At 38.5% G+C, this 22,095-nt stretch overlaps 1 protein-coding gene across 2 annotated transcripts; it reads left to right on the top strand.

Moving 5' to 3' along the window:
• LOC117294768 (nucleolar protein 14-like) lies at window positions 1-20,929 on the top strand. Of its 2 annotated transcripts, none has more exons than XM_033777285.1 (20): window positions 1-74; window positions 1,134-1,354; window positions 2,214-2,348; window positions 2,831-2,972; window positions 3,826-3,896; window positions 4,541-4,606; window positions 5,009-5,104; window positions 9,717-9,821; window positions 10,803-10,966; window positions 12,005-12,090; window positions 13,327-13,541; window positions 13,895-13,949; window positions 14,533-14,752; window positions 15,228-15,363; window positions 16,418-16,582; window positions 17,741-17,916; window positions 18,427-18,658; window positions 19,873-19,994; window positions 20,395-20,556; window positions 20,669-20,929. In XM_033777285.1, the coding sequence occupies exons 2-20, from the start codon at window positions 1,166-1,168 to the stop codon at window positions 20,775-20,777; spliced, it is 2,646 nt and encodes an 881-aa protein (XP_033633176.1). In that variant the 5' UTR covers window positions 1-74; window positions 1,134-1,165; the 3' UTR covers window positions 20,778-20,929. The 2 variants fall into 2 exon arrangements, with proteins under 2 accessions (XP_033633176.1, XP_033633175.1); XM_033777284.1 differs by having other exon boundaries at window positions 13,324-13,541.
• The last annotated feature ends 1,166 nt before the right edge of the window (window positions 20,930-22,095 follow it).

The raw sequence follows: 22,095 nt of genomic DNA, 5'->3' as shown, positions 1-22,095 counted from the left end.
GAATCTTGGGAAACGACGACGGAACACATGGACGTTTCAACAACAGAACTGAATCCAAACTTTTGACTATTCTGGTAAGAAACAAGATATAATGTGGGATTTGATAGAACTACTACAACGAACGTTCTGTAGTGTATACCCCTTTCAATCAAAATGGCTAGTGTTTCTGTAGTGAAGCTTGTCTTTTGAACAGTCGAAAAAAAATTGGGGTGTGCAGTTTTGCACACACACGTAATTAACACACACAAAATGCCCATGCCACTGTGTTTGTGGGGAATTGTGCACTGAGTGGTGGCGTATATCTATTTGTGAGTTGTGGTTCTGGTTCTTAATCTTCGAAATTTTTCAGAATCTTGCTACCACCTGCGTGTGTATACCCCGATTTGTGGATTTGTATTTTACCAGAACGAGAACCAGATCAGATGTAGAACCACTTTTTCACTCATTTTTACCAGTCCGAAGGCAAAGGCAAAGCAAACCAAAGGAATATAATTTGTTAGTAAACTAATTAATAGAATGACTAATTCGTTTTGAAGCGCATGGACGTTCTCATAATGAGTCAGGTTCCCTTAAGCACTTGACAATAATGATTGATTCGATCAATTGCTACACAACAACACAATTGCAGGTACCCGACTAATTATGTGAACGTCCGTGCGCATGCGGGCATCAAAATGAGCAAGTTGTCAAGATTGTTAAGATATTTAAAAAAGTTCACTTGATTTTTACCCAAAATAGGTGATTTTTTTAAAAGGAATTTAGGCGTAGCCGTAGGGCTATCTACAACATTTGATCGGTAAGTGTCATGAAGCAGATAATTTGAGAAATTGATATCATCAATGGTGCTGGGGCCAAGGATACAGAGTCTGAGAGTGATGGACCCATTTATGGGGCTTGAATGTAGGTAGACCTGTGTAGCGCCCTCTCTTGGTTGTTACTGTTTAGTATTATTGTTGTTTACAAAATGGCTGCTGTTGAGTTCAGTCTTGTTTAATAAAGCTACGTTCAGTTCAGTAAAGAATCGTCTCCACGACTGGTTATAACACCCTGGTAGAGGAAGCTCAGGGCCGGCAACGATAGCAGCGTCCCTGATCAAACCCAATTTTCATAATTCTCATTTATTCTTTTCTTAGATAAGAACAAGCAAAAGGACCCCACACATAAAATGGGCAAGTCTAAGAAAAACAAGAGAAACTTATCGGACAAAGTGCAGCGAGGGAAAACTGTTCAAGAAGTTAAGAATAATCCATTTGAGATTCGTCTGAATCGTCAGAAACATCACATCCTTGGGAAGAAGATCAGCAAACATGATAAAGGACTACCAGGAGTGTCGAGGTCAAAGGCCAACCAAAAGGTCAGTCAGAGTCAATAATGATGTCATTCTAAACCTAGGAGGAGTAATGAACAATAAAGTTCAATTTGTTCGTCATTGATATTGGTTTCCATTTTTTTCTAACAAGACCACAGCGCTTGCTGCGCAACACATTCGCTAGACCAGCATTGTTTTTACGACACTAGAACAGTTTAACAACACAGAACATGCATACTATTTTTTTGTTAAACGTCAAATAAAGTATTGATCTCATTTGTTTTAGCTTTATGGGCATTATGAGCTTCTTCAAGACGTCATGAAGCTGCCCACCATGGGTTAGTTCTAAGAGGCCATCAGCTGCGAGTAGGCATCCAGAGTCTTGTTTTTTACTTGCACACTATTTGTACGTTAGAAAAGTCGTCCACTGTCGTCCACTGTCAGAAGCTGCACCCTTGTCTAGATGCTACTGTATATAGACGATGTGACCTCGGTCGTCACACGAAATTCATAACATGATTGCGCGCATACCGCCGGGCAAAACCTTTGTGTTTTGGCAGCCAGCTAGAAAGTGTATGCAATCTTACCATTACTACGTGTCTTTTTGCGCGGCGAAACATGACTTATACAGTGTTTTTTTCAACAGAGGGCAGTTTCAATGTAAACATAAGTCACATCGTCTATACAAGCTTTGACAAATAGCAGAATAGATGATTGTACATGTAGTAGTTATGCTGGAATAATTTTGTTGAGCATTATGACTAGGCCTCTTTATGACTCCCAAAGTACAGCATCCGAAAGTGACAATGGTGCCAGGAAACGCTCGGAGGGTGTTGTTATGCTTCAGAATTCAAATCATTCACTGTAATTTATCTCTATTCATTTTCCGCTTTTATTTCTTCAGCGAAAGGACACACTCCTCAAGGAATATCAACAAAGAAACAAAACCAATAAATTTATTGATAAGCGATTTGGAGAGAATGACCCAACACTCAGCGTTGAGGAAAAGATGATGCAGAGGTTTGCTGTTGAGAGACAGGTAAGAAGTTTCATTAGTATACAGAATTCTCAGCAATATTTCCGATTTGATTCGTAAATCTTTTTTTTCAATTTGTTACCTACAACGAGCCTAAGTTCTCATTTTTGTTATCACTCCACCTCCACCATTTGGGTTTCCCAACATGTATCCTGAAATATTTTATTTAAAAAGAAATCAAAAAAACGCTGTGTGCAGAGATGATACTTGGGGCAGGACCGGTGTGTCTGCCCCCCCCCCCCCCCCAATGCCCCATATGGCAATGCCACTACTGGTAAAATCACTATTTTCCCAAAGACGGTTATTAAAGTATTCTAGAATGCAGCATTCAGCATAAGTTTTTTTCTGAATTGTTTTTCAGTAGGTGCATCTCTGAAATTAAGCCTCGCCCCTCCTCCCACTAGCAAAAACGACACAAATTAGATAAATTGATTTTGAAAGCTAAAGTTTTCACTTCACATTTCTTGTTGACGTTGTTTTTGTAGAGAGGTCATGAAAGAGAGTCTGCCTATCAGCTCAATGAGGATGAAGACTTGACTCATTACGGCCAGTCACTCGCTGATATCGAGAAGTTTGAAGATACAGAATTCATGAGTGATGACGAGGATCAAGATTGCAATTTGGGAGGTATGGCTCAAGATTGGTTACTATTTTTAATTAATTATAACCTTTGTGCACATTTTGATTGAAGCAGGTCCAATTTCATGGCTCTGCACTTACGATCACCATTCTGTGCTAACTGTGCAAGCATTTTCTGAGTTTCTGGGCTAGCTCTGTTAGCAAATAATGCCTAGTAATTTGGAATACTCGCTCGCACACAAGCAAAAATTTCCTGCTGTCCTTCGCTTACGGTAAGCAGAGCCAAGAAACTAGGCCAATTTCTCCATAATATTGAAGTCTTATATAGCGCATGTATCTACCAAACGAGGTACTCAAGGCGCTGAGTATATACAAACTTTCAGAAAGATAGGTTATTGCAATGATGAACTCTGAGACCCAATTATGTAGCACCTTATAAAGAATTACAAGGTAGTAGCATTCAGCAGCCACAGCCAGGAACAGCAGGCAAAGCCCTTCTCTTTTCGATAAGTGCACTGGGTTCTTTTACATGCGTTACACAACACATGGGACCAACGGCTTTACATCCCATCCGAAGTACGAAGCAATGGTTAAGCGTCTTGCTTAAGGACACAAGTGTCACGGCTGGGGATTGGAACCCACACTCTGCTGATCAGAAACACCAGAGTTTGAATTTTAACTGCTCGGCAATGACACTTCCACAAAGTCAAACCAACTCTAGTTAAAATAGGAAGAGACTAACCAACTATATCAGAGTCCATAGGCTTTAGTTTTGAAATATTGTATACCACACTCACAGAGTCCGACAAACTTCTTATTCCAAAACTGAATTTCTTTCAAAGAAGATCTATTATCGTTCCTAAACCTTAATATTATCTTTTATCATTGGGATTGATTACAGCCAAATACGTTGCTGATGAGCACTTTGGAGGATTCTTATTAAAGAAGAAAACAGATGATAAGAAAGAAGAGGTAGGATTAAGATGGAATATTGTTTGCAAAGGAAATCATAATAATAGTAGTAATAATAACAAATTCTTATATAGCGTATTTCACAATAAACTGTATCAATGCGCTTTACATTAGTCCTCTGGTCATTGGGCCAATAAACATCCCTTTAATCTTTCTCAGCTCCCATTAGGGAGTATACAGCCCGAGCTGCCGTGGCGCTCCGAAGGCTTTTTCATTCACAATATCGACCTCTACCCTCGCAGGTACCCATTTATACCCCTGGGTGAAGAAAACAATTATAGTTAAGTATCTTGCTTAAGGACACAAGTGTCATGGCAGGGATTCGAACCCACACTCCGGTGAATTAGCACCAGAGCTTTAATTCGATGCTCTTAACCACTCGGCCATGACACGCTACAATCATTTGATTGATTGCAAAGAAAATCATTTTAAATCAAACATTTTTAAGATGAGACTTAATGTTTATGTGTCTGATACAAACATTCAGTATTGAAATGTTTTTTGTTGGAAAAAAGAAAGAAAGCAATGTTTTAACCCGCATAAAATATTTGCATACCTTTTATGATGTTGACTTTTATTTTTAGTGAATGTTAAACATTTTTCTTTTGATATTCACATGTGTATTATAATTTGTTTATCTTCAGGATTCTAAACCAAAGTCACGTCAGGAAATTCTAGATGAAGTAATCGCCAATTCCAAGAAAAGCAAGGTAATGAAAAAGGCAAAAAAAAACACCAATGATGTGTTGAAATAAAAACACAGTCATTAATCGGTATTAATCATGTTTGTTGTCAAGGTGGCTGAGCATTAACTATTTATCAATTAAGACCCGGCACCAGAATTACAAAAACTTCATTTCAAAAAGAAGGTTGTTTTGGGGTTTCTTTTAAATTAGTGTATTTATGTATCAAAATCCGAAAGTGTAAAATGTACAAAATGTGTATTAATTGCTCATTGTTTTTTAAACCTGATCTGAGCAAATATTTTGTAGAACTCCCGATGATTAATTTGGTCGATATTTGTTGAAGTTGTAACTTGTGTAATTGAGATGAATTGTGTAACTGAGCGTACAAGTTTGCTGTATTTGTTTTCAATCCTGTGTTTACCGTAGTATGAGCGTCAGCATCAGAAAGAAGATATGCTGAATCTGACAGAAAAACTGGATGAAGACTGGAAGACTGTGGCTAGTCTAATTGGCTCCAATAAGGTAAGTGCATATTAAAGTAAACAACTTCTTGATTGGAATTACTATGTAAAAAAAATGCTAACAGGTACCACTCCTATCTTTTATACTTACATTTGTGCTTATACAGGATAAAAACAAATAAGCTGCTCTGCTGTGTTTCTGTTCCCTTATTTTGACGACGTGTCACATTTTATCACCTTATGTATACAACATACTTCTTTTTAGGGGAGAAGTTAAAGACGGGGACAAACTTGAAGATAGATTAGCAATAGTAGATAAATAGATAACAAGCGTTGTGATGGATTGAACTGATCATTTTTCAAGTATAAACAACAATTCATAAATACCTCAGACAGTTTCGCTATTACTATTGGTGGAGAGCGCGTCACGTGGATTGAACTGATCATTTTTCAAGTATAAACAACAATTCATAAATACCTCAGACAGTTTCGTTATTACTATTGGTGGAGAGCGCGTCACGTGGATTGAACTGATCATTTTTCAAGTATAAACAACAATTCATAAATACCTCAGACAGTTTCGCTATTACTATTGGTGGAGAGCGCGTCACGTGGATTGAACTGATCATTTTTCAAGTATAAACAACAATTCATAAATACCTCAGACAGTTTCGCTATTACTATTGGTGGAGAGCGCGTCACGTGGATTGAACTGATCATTTTTCAAGTACAAACAACAATTCATAAATACCTCAGACAGTTTCGCTATTACTATTGGTGGAGAGCGCGTCACGTGGATTGAACTGATCATTTTTTTCAAGTATAAACAACAATTCATAAAAACCGACTGAGGTGCGCCACACAGGCTGCCACGGCAATAGCATTGCTCCTGTTTAAGTAATCTTTTCTACCTTTTCTTGATGGATTTTGCACTTCAAACTTCAAAACAAAATGCTTTTACATCAGTGACAATATCTGTAAGACTCTTTGATTTCTGCTGTCCTGGCTGATGGAATATTGGATGGATCTTTGGTTTTTGACATTCAACCTGTGAGTAACATATAGCAAACTACATGTACATGTCAATGGGCATTTTACTCACCCATGGACACAATGTGATCAATAGACGGTCCAACCTATACAACAATTGAAAGGACAATAGATGAACAATAGGATCAGGGAAGTACTACACCCTACTTGCTTGGGTCTGTCTTGGGCTATGTACTACTGCATGCGACCATGGAGTGGTTCACCAATTCAAGTATAGTATTGAAGTTTTCCCTAGCAACGGCAGGCTTGTGCATCAGAAGTATCTTAGCACTCGTATAGTATACTATCCTAACTCCTCCGCCTCGTTCCAACTTCAATTATTAGTTGCTGGTGACGTTAATCCTAATCCGGGACCTGATCATGATACCAATGACAATCATAATCGCAATCCTATATCGTCTCATCAAAAAAATTGTATACAGCAGGACTCAGCTGATGAATATGAACACTGGAACACTGACTGTGCCCTTAAGTACATGGTTGAACATAACGTCTCTCGGAATACAATCCAAACCTTCAACTCATAGAGGAGTGCGTGCAGGGATCCGTAAGCATCGTAATAGATCTGTTGACATTTCACATTTCCTGAAATTTAGTTTGTGGAATGCGCATTCAGTAAGAAATAAGACAATCAGCTGTTCTGAGTATGTGCTAGACAAGGGGATTGACGCATTATTTTTAACAGAGACCTGGCTGAATGACTCTGGCTGAATGATAATGTTATTATTGGGGAACTCTGCCCTCCAGGCTATATGTTCATCAATGTTCCGAGAGATTCCGATATCTATGGTGGAATTGGTGTTTTGTACAGATGCCCCCTGAAGTTTCAGATTATACCATTCAATTTAAAATCTGCTGTTTTTGAGTACACAATCATTTCAAACACAGGACGCAAGATCTACTATATCCTGATCTACAGACCTCCCCATCCAGAAATAATGGTTTGAAGACTTCACAGTTTCTTGATGACTTTGCGAACTTTCTAATATGCGTGAACTCGCTAGCCGGCAAAGTCGTCCTGTTGGGAGACTTCAACATTCATGTCGATTGCCCGGAGAAAACAGACGTAACCCGTTTTCTGGAAACTGCTGAGAGTGCTGGTTTTCAACAATTTGTTCATGGGGCAACCCATATATGTGGCCATACACTGGACTTGGTCCTGTCTCGGCCTGAAGACAATCTCATCATGGACTGTACAGTTGGTGTTAGGCTTTCAGATCACCATGTTGTTGATTTTCAGCTCATGCTGGACAAAGCAGAAAACCCAAAACAAGTTACTACTAATCGGAACTTTCACACAATTGATACAGCCAACTTTCAGAAAGAGTTGAAATTGAAGTTTAACAACATTATAGTTGGAGTTGATTATATCGATTGTCTGACGGAGGCATTTGAAGAGTGCACAATCAATTCCTTGGACCATTTTGCCCATGTCTCTATGAAAACTCGTAAAACAAGAATTAGACAACCCTGGTATAACTCAAACATACACGAAGCTCGCAGAATTCGACGAAAGTGTGAAAAGAAGTGGCGCAAGACTCGTCTAGAAGTTCATCACCAGGTTTATATTGAACAAAACAGAACAGTCAATTGCAGGATAGAGGAAGCTAAAAGCAGCATATTTCGGAAAAGCTGCAATCTGCTTCTGATACAAAGGCTGTATTTAAAATTGTTAATGGGCTCTTGAATAATACAAGTAAAGTGTTACCCGCATATGATTGTGCACTAGATTTAAGTAATGACTTTGTAGTGTATTGCCAACAGAAGGTTGCTAACATTTATTCTAGTATGAAACATGTTCAATCAAGTGTAACAGGTGGTAATTCCCACAATGTTTGTGTAGCATGTAAACTACCTGAATTCAGTCAAGTGTCTGAAGAAGATGTTACTAAGCTTGTTAACAAAGCTGCCACAAAAAGTTGTATATTGGATCCTGTACCCACTTGGTTTCTTAAAGATAATGTTTCCATATTTCTACCGGTTTTAACACGCATCATAAATAAGTCTCTCACTACAGGCATTTTCCCAAGTATTCTAAAGCATACTGTACTCAACCCTCTCATTAAGAAGCGGGCACTGAATCCAGACGAACTCAAGAACTATCGTCCTGTCGCTAACATCAAGTTCTTATCTAAGCTGATAGAGAAACATGTGGTCAACAACATCAATGATCACATTGTTAAAAACGGTTTGGGTGAAGAATTTCAGTCAGCTTATTGTGTGTCTCATAGTACTGAAACCGCACTACTGAAAGTCAAAAGTGATATCATGGGCATGATCCACAATCAGAAGGGCATGTTCCTGGTGCTTTTAGACCTAAGTGCCGCATTCGACACTGTTAATCACAATGTCCTTTTCAACAGATTAGAATGTGAGATTGGCATTGCAGGGACAGCTCTTGAGTGGTTTAAGTCTTACTTCAGTGGTAGAACAACACAGGTTTTGATAGACAATACTTATTCAGCCTCACACGATATGCTTTATGGATTGCCGCAAGGATCAATTGTTGGACCGAAATCCTTTACCATTTACACCATTCCCATTGGTAGAATCATCAAGGACAACAATCTACTCTATCACATCTATGCTGATGATATTCAGATCTATACCAGTTTCACACCTTCGGATTCATCATCTATTCAGTCTGCCTTACAGGCGCTCTCAAAGTGCATTGTAGAATTAAAATCCTGGATGACTGAAAATATGTTGAAACTGAACAACAATAAAAACCAAGTTCTTTGTTGCAACCTCACCTCATTTCAATCGCCTCATGCCCAGTGTTCAACTGCAAATTGGAGATGAAATTATCACACCCACTAAAACTGTTCGGAACCTTGGCATTGTCTTTGACAATCTTATGTCTATGTCTCCACAAATAACATCATTGTCTACCATCTGCGTAACATTACACGTATAAGAAGGTTTCTAGACGTTGACACATGTAGCAGTGTTACAAGGTCTCTTGTTCTTTCACATTGGACTATGGCAATGCACTTTTACTTGGAGCTAACACAACTCAAATTAATAGACTTCAACATCTTCAGAATTGAGCTGCCAAACTAATATTTTGTGCTTCTAAACATGATCATGCAACTCCTTTTCTCAAAAAGCTACATTGGCTCCCGGTGAAAGAGCGCATTCAATTCAAAATATTGGTGCATGTGTATAAATGCTTAAATGGACTTGCACCAGCATATCTTTCATCTTGTTTTTATTTTCACATTCAAACTAGGGCTGGGCTTCGCTCAGCATCAGACATAACCCGTCTTGCTGAAAATAAACCGAGCAGCAAATTTCTTCAATCCGCTGCATCTAAATCATTTTCCTTAGCCACTCCAGGACTGTGGAACCATCTTCTCATCACAATACGCACCTCAATTTCACTGCCTATTTTCAAGAAAGCACTTAAAAAACATATTTTTCCTTAGTGTCTGTTTATTGCTTTATTGTTCATTTGTTGTATTATCTGCATTGCTATTGTTCGTTTAAAGTGCTGTGGTCTAAATGAAATGGCGCTATATAAAAACCCATTGTATTGTATTGTATTGTATTGTATACGTGGGGGGTGTTTAAACGGTAGATAATGACCAGCTGGAGCTCTGTTTATAACCGGTTGTTTTCAGATACTACGTACTAGTCAGCGTGATAAATCCACCCCAGAGGTTCGACCTAAAGCAGATGATTATGACATTGCTGTTAGAGAACTGATGTTTGACATGAAAGCAAAGGTAGGTCTGGCGTTAGGTCTCAACATAAATGTGTGAATAATCTTTACTCGGCACCGAAGACATTTTAGGAAAGACTAGCAGAATTTACTTACATCATTAATACCTCAAAACAGGACAGGATATAATTTCAGGTTTTTTAAAATTTAATTTAAGAATACAGTTTGTTAAAATTATAAATGACTAGTGGCATTAAAGGCAGTGGACACTTGGTAATTGCTCATAATTTTTAGCATTTATAAAAACCTTTCTTGGTTACAAGTAATGGAGAGCTGGTATAAAACATTGTGAGAAACGGCTTCCTCTGGAGTAAGGTAGTTTTCGAGAAAGAAGTAATTTTCCAAGAATTTGATTTTGAGACCTCAAATTTAGAATATGAGTTTGAGGTCTCGAAATCAAGCATCAGAAAGCACACAACTTCGTGCGATGTCTCGAAATCAAGCATCAGAAAGCACACAACTTCGTGTGACAAGGGTGTTTTTCTTTCATTATTATCTCGCAACTTTGACGATCGATTGAGCTCAAATTTTCACAGGCTTGTTATTTTGTGTATATGTTGAGATACAGCAAGTGAGAAGACTGGTCGTTAACAATTACCAATAGTGTCCAACGCTTTAAATAGAACCACTACATTGGTGAAGGATCTAACAAAAATGTGATTCTTTATCCCTGATTCAAATGTTGCAGCAGTGATTAATAACCCCTTCCTTTATATATTGAGATCTACTCAACCTTTGTGATTTAAGATGGTTCTCCATTAGAGGTCCAAATATACTTTAATTTATCCCAAATATTCGTAACAAGAATATTCAATTCTCGTGAAGAAGATTAGAGCATACGGATTGATAACCGCTAGTTCTTTTCAGAACCACTTTACTCAAATGAGATATTCACATGGTATTACCGCAAACTTCTCTTAGCTAAATTTCCAGCGTGCAAAGTTTTAAATCCTACTTATTAACAATTTGTTTTCACATTTTTTAGGCAACAGATAGATTGAAGACACCGGAGGAGATTGCCAAAGATGAGAAGGAAAGACTGGATAAACTTGAGCAAGACAGACAACAAAGAATGCTTGGAATTACACCGGAAGACCAAGAAGAAGCAAGAAAGAATACGCATCAATCTGCGGATGATCTTAATGATGGGTGAGTTGGAAATAGTCGTTAGTTAGTATCGTTGGAATTCAAGCAGATGCTAATCGGTTCTGTCTTCATGAATGAGGTGTCGTGGCCGAGTGGATAAGAGCACCGATCTCAAGCTCTGATGCTTCCGTTCAGCAGAGTGTGGGTTGAATCCCGGTCGTGACACTAATGTCCCTGAGCAAGACACTTAACTATAATTGCTTCTCTCCACGCATGGGTAAATGGGTACCTGTGAGGGCGGAGATGGTTCTTGTGGTTGATTTAGCCAAGCAGCGCATTGGTTCCTTCTTCATTCTGTGAATGAGGTGTGGTGGCCAAGTGGATAAGAGCACCAAACTTAAGCTCAGGTGCTTCTGTTCAGCAGAGTGTGGGTTCGAATCCCGGTCGTGTCCCTGAGCAAGACACTCAACTATAATTGCTTCTCTCCACCTAGGGGTAATAGGGTACCCGTGAGGGCAGAGATGGTTCTTGTGATTGGTTTAGCCGAGTAGCACATATATTGCGCACAGGCTTTATATTCCCCAGGGAGCTGAGATGGTTTAAGGAATAATTTAAGGCCGAGTGACCAGGGGTAATGATAGCGGAAGCGTTTTAAGATGCCCTCGGGTGTGAAAAGTGCTATATAAAAACTGGTTATTATTGTTATGAGAGCTACTACCCCCTCTGCCATCTACTCCCGGCCTTGATGTGGCAGATCTGTGACGTCGGGGATCAGAATTTCTTCTCAAAAAAGAGCTTTATAGCAGGCGTCCTGCACCGATCAGCTTAATTAACTAACTTGACTTGATGTCGTCATTCTCGTCCGCAAGCTGACAGCCTATATAGGAATTCAACAATCTTATTTATATATTTTCCAGGAACTGTGTGTAGCCATGGCTGTGACTTTATTGCATTTTCTAACCATTTCAAATTCTCAAATTTTAAAAAGCAAAACTCTGACCCCCATCCTTCAAAAGGGTCAAATTCAGTTCCATCTATATATTATTAATGGAGACGATGCGATGAATTAAATGTAGTCTTTAATATTGCTTTATTGTTCAGGTATGCCTTGACTATTGGTAACAGAGCGCCAATAAGCTACAAAGACGGCAAGCTACTTCAATCAAACAAACTTGGTGTCAAGGCTGGTATGTCATCATTGTACTCCTATGTATAACTATTTTAAACATGTGCTGAAAAGCAACTTTATCCATGGCTAAATACTGCATTGATTTACGGCTATTAAAGACACTCGACACTATTGGTAATTGTCAAAGACCAGTCTTCTCACTTGGTGAGAAAAAAAAAAACCTGTGTGTAATGTGAACCCAATTTGTCGTCGAAGTTGCAAGATAATAATGAAAGAAAAAACACCATTGTTACACAAAGTTGTATGCTTTCAGATGCTTGATTTCGAGACCTCGAAATTTAATTCCGAGGTATCGAAATCAAACTCGTGGAAATATACTTCTTTCTCGAAAGCTACGTTACTTTAGAGGGAGCCGTTTCTCACAAGGTTTAGTACTATCAACCTCTCCCCATTACGCGTTACCAAGTAAGGCTTTATGCTAATAATTATTTTGAGTAATTACCAATAGTGTCCACTGCCTTTAACTTGCCTATGTAATGAATGAAAAACTTAAAGCCGACATAATACCTACATGTTTGTTATATGACTCTCTAAACATACTGAATAAAGTTCTAAATGTTTGCAATAGATGTTTTTGTATCAAGTAATCCCAAACTGGAATATAACTAGGTAAATTGTACAAGTTGTATCGTTAACTCGGTTCAAAGATATTGATAACATAGGGAGACTGCCAACATTAAGGCTAGATAGCTCAGTCAGTAGAGTTAAAGGTTCTATGAACTTTTTTCTAACACAAAACACAATGTCCACAAATTTACGTTACACAGTTTAAAGATAATGATAGTAGAAAGCTTTCCTTAAAATATTACCTACTGAGGTGCTGTAGTTTTTGAAAATGAGTAAAACAATGTCACGAAAATAATGTCTGGCTCAGTTTAAGCATGTAAAAACGTATTAACCAGTTATGGTATGTTATGGTATAATATCATAACTGCTAAGTGTGTTTTTACATGCCAAAATAGTTTCTGTCTCATTGACTTGTGACTTGTTTTACTCATTTCTCAAAAACTACAGCACCTGAATCCTTAAATCAAGTGGCCACAGATGTCGGGATGTATTTTGGACACCCTGTTTTAAATTTCCAGTCAGTTTTGACACCCTTCTTTCGAATCTTGGCTAAACCTTGCCGGAGGCCATTGGTTCAAATCCCACTCAAGTAATTTTCTTTGTTCAACCAAAATTGTTGATATATTTGTGTTGACTGTTGCCTTACATTAATTTTCAAAAATAGTAGAAGCTACAGATGAAGACATCGAGGAAGAAGAAAGTGCAGATGAAGAAGAAGAAGAAGACGAAGAAGTTGAAGATGCAGAGGAGGAGGAGGAAGGAGATGAAGAGGAGGAGGAGGAGGATAATCATTCTGATTTAGAATCGGACAGCTCTGAAAGTGAAGAAGAATCACCAAGAACTGAAGAGAGCTCTACAAGGATACCATTCATGGAAAAAGAAGTAGGTATCCTGCCGAATATCCCCCTTGAAACGAGATGGAAACAGTGTTTGGGTGACACCCTGTTTTAAATTTGAACACCCAGTTTTAGATATCATTTACATGAAATGTATTGTAATTGAACTATGTGAACGCCCAGTTTTTTTAATGTTCAGCAAAATTGGTCACCCTTTCACCAAATCCTGGCTAATATTTTGGATGGAAATATGTAATTTTGTTTCTTAATGAAAGGAGAATTTAGGAGCAACTTGTTGAAAGGTGAACTTAGGAGCAACTTGTTGAAAGGAGAACTTGGGGGCAACTTAAGTGTCCGGTTTTGTTATTTTTATATCTGAATTTTTTATTTTGTCAACAGACCAGAGAAGCTCTCAAGAGAAACGCTAAAGCAGAGCTTCCTTACACCTTCAAAGGTTTGTAAACAGTTTCAAATAATGTTTCACTTACTGAATCAAAAGAGTTCATTTTGTTATCATTAATTCCAACAATAACTTCTGATCTTTGCTTGAAATTATACATTTCATACAATTAAACAACAACCAAAATGTTGTGGCGTATTGTGGCCTGGTGCTTAAGCGCATCAAACTCAAGCTGTGGCGTTTCTAATCGGCAGAGTGTGGGTTCGAATCCTGATCGTGACACATGAGTCCTTTATCAAGACACTTCACTATTAATGCTTTGTCCTTCATGTGGGACTTAAAGCTGGTGGTCCCGTAAAAGAACCCAGTGCACCTATAGAAAATAGAAGGGGTTCACCCCGGTGTTCCTGGTTTGATTGGCTGCATATTGCGCACGGCACCTTGTAAACCATTACATGGTTTTATTTTAAAAGGAATAGGTCTCATAGTTCAAACGTAGTCCCACATACCTTGCAGGAAAATACTGAATGTAGCGTCGCTTAGTGACTATTATGAGCGCTATATAAAAAAGCCACTATTATTATCATTAAATTGTTGAATTTTGTAAAGATTGTGTTATCTCTACCTTGTATAACAGCACCTGAGAACCATGAGGAGTTTTTCAACATGATGGGTGGTCAATCCGACAGCAATCAACTTCTTATTATCGGAAGAATACGAACCTGTCATCATCCAAGCTTAGCGGAAGGAAATAAAGACAAACTGGATACTCTCTTGACGATATTATTGCGGTATTTTGGTGATGTCTTACGTCAGAAGAAGATGCCAGGGATAGAGTATTTGGATGGACTCACAAAGTAAGATTCAAAACTATCTTAAAGGCATTGGACACTATTGGTAATTACTCAAAATAATTATTAGCACAAAACCTTACTTGGTAACGAGTAATGGTGAGCTGTTGATAGTACTAAACCTTGTGAGAAACGGCTCTCTCTGAAGTAACGTAGTTTTCGAGAAAGAAGTATTTTTCCACGAATTTGATTTGAGACCTCAGAATTAGATTTTGAGGTCTCGAAATCAAGCATCTGAAAGCACACAACTTCGTGTGACAAGGGTGTTGTTTCTTTCATAGTTACATCTCGCAACTTCGACAACCAATTGAGCGCAAATTTTCACAGGTTTGCTATTTTATGCATATGTTGAAATAAACCAAAAGGGAAACTGACTGGGTACATTTTAAAATCTTATTTACTGGTAATAACTTCTTTGTTGTATTTTAGACAATTCTTCAAATCTTACTTATCGATACAAACTTTCTTGGTTGTATTTTAGACACATCTATGAACTTGCCCAGCAATCATCACTTCATGCTGGGCTGAGTATGCAAGCTTTAATTCAGGAGCATTATGAGAGATTCAATGAAATGGCTAACGCAAGAGGTCGAGGCGTCTTCCCACAAGTTGAGACGGTGAGTACTAAGAAAGTTAATGTTGCAGATTATTGCCAGTAGTGGCACTAAATAAAGCTGTCACTGTGACTGTACAATGACATGTTCCCCAATGATGATGTTGCCGATTGAACATAATAATAATAATAATAAAAATAATAATAATAAAAATAATAATAATAAAGGAAATTTGTAATGCGCCATGTCTGTCACAGGTGACACTCCTGGCTCAGGAACCCTAACAAAGCTAACAACTGAAGGAACTAATTAAACAAAATAAACAGAAGGAGAAGCAGCTTGTGTGAAGAGGTGGGTCTTGAGTTGGTTCTTGAAAGTGTTGAAGGAAGTTTCCTTTCTGAGTTTGATGGGGAGTGAGTTCCATAGGGAAGGACCAGACCGAGAGAAAGAGCGGTTTCCCCAGGAATGATGAGAGAGGGGTACTCAAAGAAGGTTTGTGTCAGAGGAGCGAAGGCGTTGGTTCGGTTCATGGCATTGTAGCAGGTCTTGTAGGTAGGTTGGTGCTGTGCCATGGAGAGTGCGAACAAACCAGAACCAAACACCTTGAAGACTGTTCGCTGATGTACAGGAAGCCAGTGAAGTGCATTGAGGACAGGGGATATGTGCGAACATCTTCTGGTCAGAGGATGACACTAAACAAAGGTGTCACTGTGATGCCACCGACATGGCCATCAATAGTGTAGACATGATAACTTTACTTATTTGCATCTCCAACAGTGTTAACTTATGCCAGCGCGAGCATGACTTTAGTACCCATTACAGTAATGGAGCCAAATATATCACAATTAAACATCTTATATCAATGTCGGTGTCCAGTTTCATATAGCTGTGAAGCAGAAAATACTGCTTAGCAAATTTCTACTCTAAGCAAAAAATGTGTGGGGCCCCAGTCACAACAATGTAAACTTTATGGACTTTTGGCTTGTAACCAGTTCATGCAAAGCGATATTTGTGTGTGCTCGTAAAGTTTATGTGCTTACAGGTTTTATGAAACTTGGCACAGATAAGTTATGCAGATCATAATTGAGAATCTTGCTTACTATTAATTGATTCACAGCTGATGTACTTCCAGTTAGTGAGTTTACTTTTTTCAACGTCTGATTTTCGGCATGGAGTGGTGACGCCAACGATGCTATTTATGGGTCAGATCTTGACACAGTGTCCGGTTCGTTCATCCAAAGATGTTGTCTCTAGTCTGTTCATCTGCAATGTGTTTCTCAAGGTAAGCCACAGGGTACAGTAATTAAATACACTGTACACTATTGGTAATTGTCAAAGACCAGTCTTTTCACTTGACTGTATTTCAATGTTTGCATAAAATAACAAACCTGTGAAAATTTGAGCTCAATCGGTCATCGAAGTTGCGAGATAATAATGAAAGAAAAAACACCCTTGTCACAAGAAGTTGTGCGCTTTCAGATCCTCAATTTTGGGACCTTTTTGATTACCAGTAGTGTCCACTGACTTTAATTCAAGATTTATTGCAAAACTTGTTGAAGTGAGAATAGTTGTAAGAAATGTTTTTTTCTATTTTTGAAATGTTTTTTTTTTCTGATCTCCAACCTCAAACATCCCAGTCTTTTATTTAATAGGGTACTTGGTCGTTTCCAATATTCTGCTACATCTCTCTGACACTATTTTTTCCTGCATAATTTCAGTGGACTCCACTTACTAACCAGTTCAAGAAACCTATAAAGACTAATTTATTATTTTTCAAGTGATACTTGTTTCATGTTTTGTCACTATTATGCTTGCTTGTTTCAAAACTTGTTTATGTGTATTTATCATTGTATGTATTTGTGCATGTAATGTTTTGAAGGTGCATGTGATGTATGTATACATTACCTGTATGTTTTTGCTGGTAACCGGTTTATTTTAAGGAGTGAATATAACTTCTTTCTTTTGGGGCCCCTCAGTAATTTGTGTTGTATTTTTCATTCTAGGCTTTATCTGTCTTTAGTTTGTATTTAATCCAGTAATTGTTTTGCTTTCTGCTTAGTAGATATTAAATTTGCATCAGGGATGTAGAGTACTGTTTGGAATTAGCCCCTCTCCAAGTCCCGTCTTACAATCTGTCATCTATTCTAGAATTAAATGGAAATGTGCCTTGGGTTGAATACCACCCAAGTAATAAGCATGTGGGAATTTTTTGGACTCTGAGAAAGTACTGAGTATACAGTGCCTTATTGAATAATTTTGTTAAATTTTAGAATGTTTTTACGTTATTAATTTTGTAAAGTGTCTTGAGCATCTTACAGGCATATTTTTGTTTGAATAAATGTTAATTAGCCTAATACAGTAATATTATTATCGTACACTTTAGTGTTGGTAACTATCATTAAGAAACTTCTGTTTAAGTTTGTTTTATTTTTTTCCCCAGTATGTGAGATTATCCAAGAGGTTTGTTCCAGAAGTCATCAACTACTTACAAGGAATTTTGTTCCTTGCCTCCAAGAAGGAGGCGGGTCAACTCTATAATGTCATCCCACCCTTCAAGCCGATTGGTCGTAATATTAACATACTGAGATTACAGTCAACGAGCAGCGAGATTACAAGGTAATGACTCAATTCAGTTGTGATGATTGGGAAATGTGACAATGTAAACTTTTTAGGTTGGGAGTCTTAGAATTGTCTTAAATCAGAACACCGTGTCTTAAAGTGCTTTAACCTTTGGCAGTTTTGCCTTGTTTGTATGAAAACTTGTACACTTTACAGATTCTGTCTTGAGAAATGCCATTTCCAAAATGTCACCTCGAACTGCCTCTAGCTATCGGGCAATCGCGGTGGTCTAGTTGGTATTAGACAGCTCCTCGTGATTGGCAAAGGCCGTGGGCTCAAATCCCACCCGAGTTATATGAGCTTTTTTCTCAGAACTTGGGAAGTACTGAGTAAACAGTGCTTACGCAGATCTGTGTAAGGATAAAATCAAATAATAAAATGACATTTGAAAGAATTTCTTTGGCTAGTTTTTATAAACTTGATTCGACCCTTTTTGAAAAGTGATTTGTCTGAAATGTCTACTACTAGTCACTCATCAGTATGAAATGTTTATAAAAATTTATTTAGAAACATGAAGATCCAGCCGGTACGTATTCTGGAAGTTCTGTCCCAAGCAGACCATCAGGAACTAGACACAGATGAGTTCAGATGTTGGTGTCTTGCCACCAGTCTAAGTCTTCTGTCACAGTGTGTAGAGCTGTATAAAGAACTAGCAAGCGCTAAAGAGATTTTCACACCAGTGAGGGCATCGTTGGACAGTGGACGTATACCATTCCAGAGATATCCTGAACAGATACAGGTATGAAACAGGCATGACATTCTTCCATGGAATCTCACAGAGAGTTGTATGGCTTCTGGCTGGCCTCCACAAACAAAGATATTAGGGAGTTTTCGTTTTCAACGACAGTTGGTTCAACGACGGTAATGATGACATTTGGCGTCATCTGCGCAAGCTTTGGCTTTGAGGCCGGTCGTCCCTCAATTTCTACGACGATACTTGGGACGAACATGCATTGTGCTGAAAACGACAACGTTTGGCTGAAACCTACTAATACCCGTCGCAGAACCATCCGTCGTCGAAAACGAAAACTCCCTATTGACAAAATAGGGAGAACGCCAATATAGGGCTAGATAGCTCAATTGGTAGAGTGCAAAAACATTTAACCTAAGGTCGTTGATTCAAATCCTGCTCTTGTCAATTCTTCTTTGTTCAACCTCATTAATATACATTTTCTTTCGTCAACTAAGGTCCAGTGATGCCAATTTGCTAGCCGTTCCACCTTCCAGGTTGAAAGCTTTACAGAGATAGAAGTTCCTCGGTTGCAGCCCCCCGCCTGTGGAACGACTTGCCTCCCACCCTTAGATCACAACCTGACATTTCTTCATTCAAATCCATTCTCAAAACTTACCTCTTCAGTCAAGCCTACCATTAATTTTTCCCATGGTCATATTTCAGTGCAGTGAATAGTTTTTTTCTAGATACCAGTACTTTATAAGATTGAGTATTATTATTATAATTTCTGTTCTCCTAATGTTCTTCTTACTGTAAGCAACTTTGATTAAGCCAATTTGCCTCAATCTTAGGCTGTGTCTGAATTAGTGGCTTCAGCTACGGCTGAGGCTACGACTGAATCATTGCATCATCATGCATTGAAGCAACAGCTGTAGCCGAGGCCGACAATTCAGATATAGACCTTTTGGCAAATACCCATTGCACAAGCGTAAACTGTTGAATGAGGTGCATGCTTGTCTAGCTAGGGATCAAACTTAATCACTAGCTAGACCAGCAATGCACCTCACTCCATGCCTAATGCGCACATACTGGGTATATGGACTTATTGTCTTGCTCGTGTCAACTTTTTATTACAACTGTACAGCGCTTTGAGATTTTTTATGTAATATGCTATATTAAAAATAAATTATTATTATTATTATTATTATTATTATTATTATTATTAAACAATTATTGAGATATCTTTTGTGATAATTTATGCATATAACCTTTGACCTCAGGAGCTGTATGAATCTTTGAGTACTGAGCTGAAGTCACTGGATGAGAAACCCAAGAAATGCTTACAGCGACAGAAGAAGAAACCATTCACTCTTCACATGTTTGAGCCCAAGATTGAGGAAGAGTAAGTTAAGCAAGAGGATAAACGTAGATGACAAACCAAGATATAGTTGTATAGACCTAGAAGGGAAGGATTCATTCATGAAATGTGGATCTGAAGATCTGTCTCATTCTTAGATTACTTGGTTTTTATATTGGTCTTTGTATAGACCTTTATCGAGGTGTGGCCATCTTGAACTTACTCCATTCCAACTCATTGTACCCAAACTCAGGCTGGATGAAATAATAGTCTGGTGCCATGTGTGCGCAATGAATGTTAGCATTCATTACTGTTATTGGAAACAGGGAACATGGCCAACATGGTGACAGCCTGATAAAGGTGTATTGGTCTATCATATATGATATTGGACCCAGAAGTCACTAGAGGATACTAAGCAGGTTTTTTGTTTTATTTCTTGATGCAGTTATGATCCAATCCGTAAGAAGAGAAACAATGAAGGAAGTGAGAAGAACGAGAAGCAGAGACTTTTACACAACTACAAACGAGAACTGAAGGGTGCCATGAGAGAAATCAGGAAAGATACTCAGTTCTTAGCGAGGGAGAAGTTGAAAGAACAAATTGAAAGGTAAACATTTTCCAAATTGATTAATAATTAGGCAGTAGTTTGTATACATTGTAGGCTGTTACAAAGCATTGTCGGACAAGAGTGTTCATGAATTTCTTATTTGTCTTTACAGAGATACGGAGAGGAAAGAGAAGGTTAAGAGAATTCATCAACTGTTAGCGGGGCAGGAAGGCGACTATCAAGCAACCAAGCGAGGGCGCATCAACTTGAAACCTCAATAATTGTGTTTTAGGCTAACACTATAAGGTGCGTGACTGGGGGCCATGCTTAGAACGTTCTCCCCCCCCCCCATGAGAGCAATAAAATGAACAAATTGATGGTTGGATACATTAAAAAGCCTCCCTTAACTGTGTATTTGCCACTGCCCCCCCCCCCCAATAATCAGATTGTCTGGTTGTGACACTGAACCTAACTACCTTTTCAGTAGTTGCTACAGCATGAACTTAAAATAACAATGATTGAGAATTGCTTTTGGAAAGTATGATTTCCTTGTCGTCAATATTTGAAAGAAAAATGACCAGATAATTCTTCAAACTTATTGCTACTGGAGTACATGTACATGAACATTTTGCAAAGTCTGATTCATATCATTCATAAACTATCCAGACTTTAAAACACTGTAGGCCTAGGGATAGTTTTATGTAATAATAATAATACAGAATATTTATAGGGCGCCAAAATCCACCAAAATGAGGTGCTCAAGGCACACAGGAGGGGGAACCACACACAGCAAGGAAAATAAGACAAACAGACCAGTTACACATAGGCGAGATTAAACAGTGTGGTTTTCAACTGGTAGCCAGTGTAGTGACTTCAGAACCGGAGTAATGTGAGTGTGTTTCCTGGTAAGAGTGACAATGCGAGCATTAATTATCTCAATACTTTCACATGTTGCTTTATATAGTCGCCCTGTTTAAAAAAGATGTCTCTTTTGGTAAATTTTTAACAATGTACAGTGAGTGAGCATCTAAAACCAACACATGGAATGAAAATGCCTTGACTGAGTGAACATTTTCAAAAAAAGTAAACCCGACCAAATGTGCCATAGAGGTGTATATCAGAATATATGCAGATTCAGCAGTACACAATAAAGTAGCACTTCTGTGTGCTGGGTTGAATTGAAATATTATGATTTGAACGGTGTTTGCATTTATAGTTGATTAAGATTGTTCAGCTGGCAGTTCACTATGGCTAGACCATGTAGCCACAGCTCTATTCTCTATGGCTAGATCAGGTAGCCACAGCTCTATTCTCTGTGGCTAGATCACGTAGCCACAGCTCTATTCACTATGGCTAGACCATGTAGCCACAGCTCTAATGGCTATGGCGCTAAACCATGTAGCCACAGCTCTAGTCACTAACTGACAGGCCAGCCACCCCACCCACGATTGCAGCATCAATAGCTGTATACATAATTTAGGGGGGGGGGGGGGGCTAATCATCCTTTCTCGCAGCTAAGAGCTGAATTGCGAAGGATGCGGCTACAAGGGTGCCTTTGGCGGCCAGCCACATCAAACCATTATAACCTAGGAGCACAGC

This window comes from Asterias rubens, chromosome 9, assembly GCF_902459465.1.
Source record: "Asterias rubens chromosome 9, eAstRub1.3, whole genome shotgun sequence".
Classification (NCBI taxonomy): Eukaryota; Metazoa; Echinodermata; class Asteroidea; order Forcipulatida; family Asteriidae; genus Asterias; species Asterias rubens.
Note: the sequence above shows the minus strand (reverse complement) of the source record. Positions and strands in the feature narration are given on the sequence as shown.

What these genes read in the sequence shown, in the direction of transcription:
- LOC117294768 (XM_033777284.1), top strand. Translation starts at nt 1,166, where the DNA reads ATGGGCAAGTCTAAGAAAAACAAGAGAAACTTATCGGACAAAGTGCAG. An exon ending in GCGGATGATCTTAATGATGG is followed by an intron (nt 10,967 to 12,004) that starts GTGAGTTGGAAA and finishes TTTATTGTTCAG; the next exon opens with GTATGCCTTGACTATTGGTA. An exon ending in TCTTCCCACAAGTTGAGACG is followed by an intron (nt 15,364 to 16,417) that starts GTGAGTACTAAG and finishes ATTGATTCACAG; the next exon opens with CTGATGTACTTCCAGTTAGT.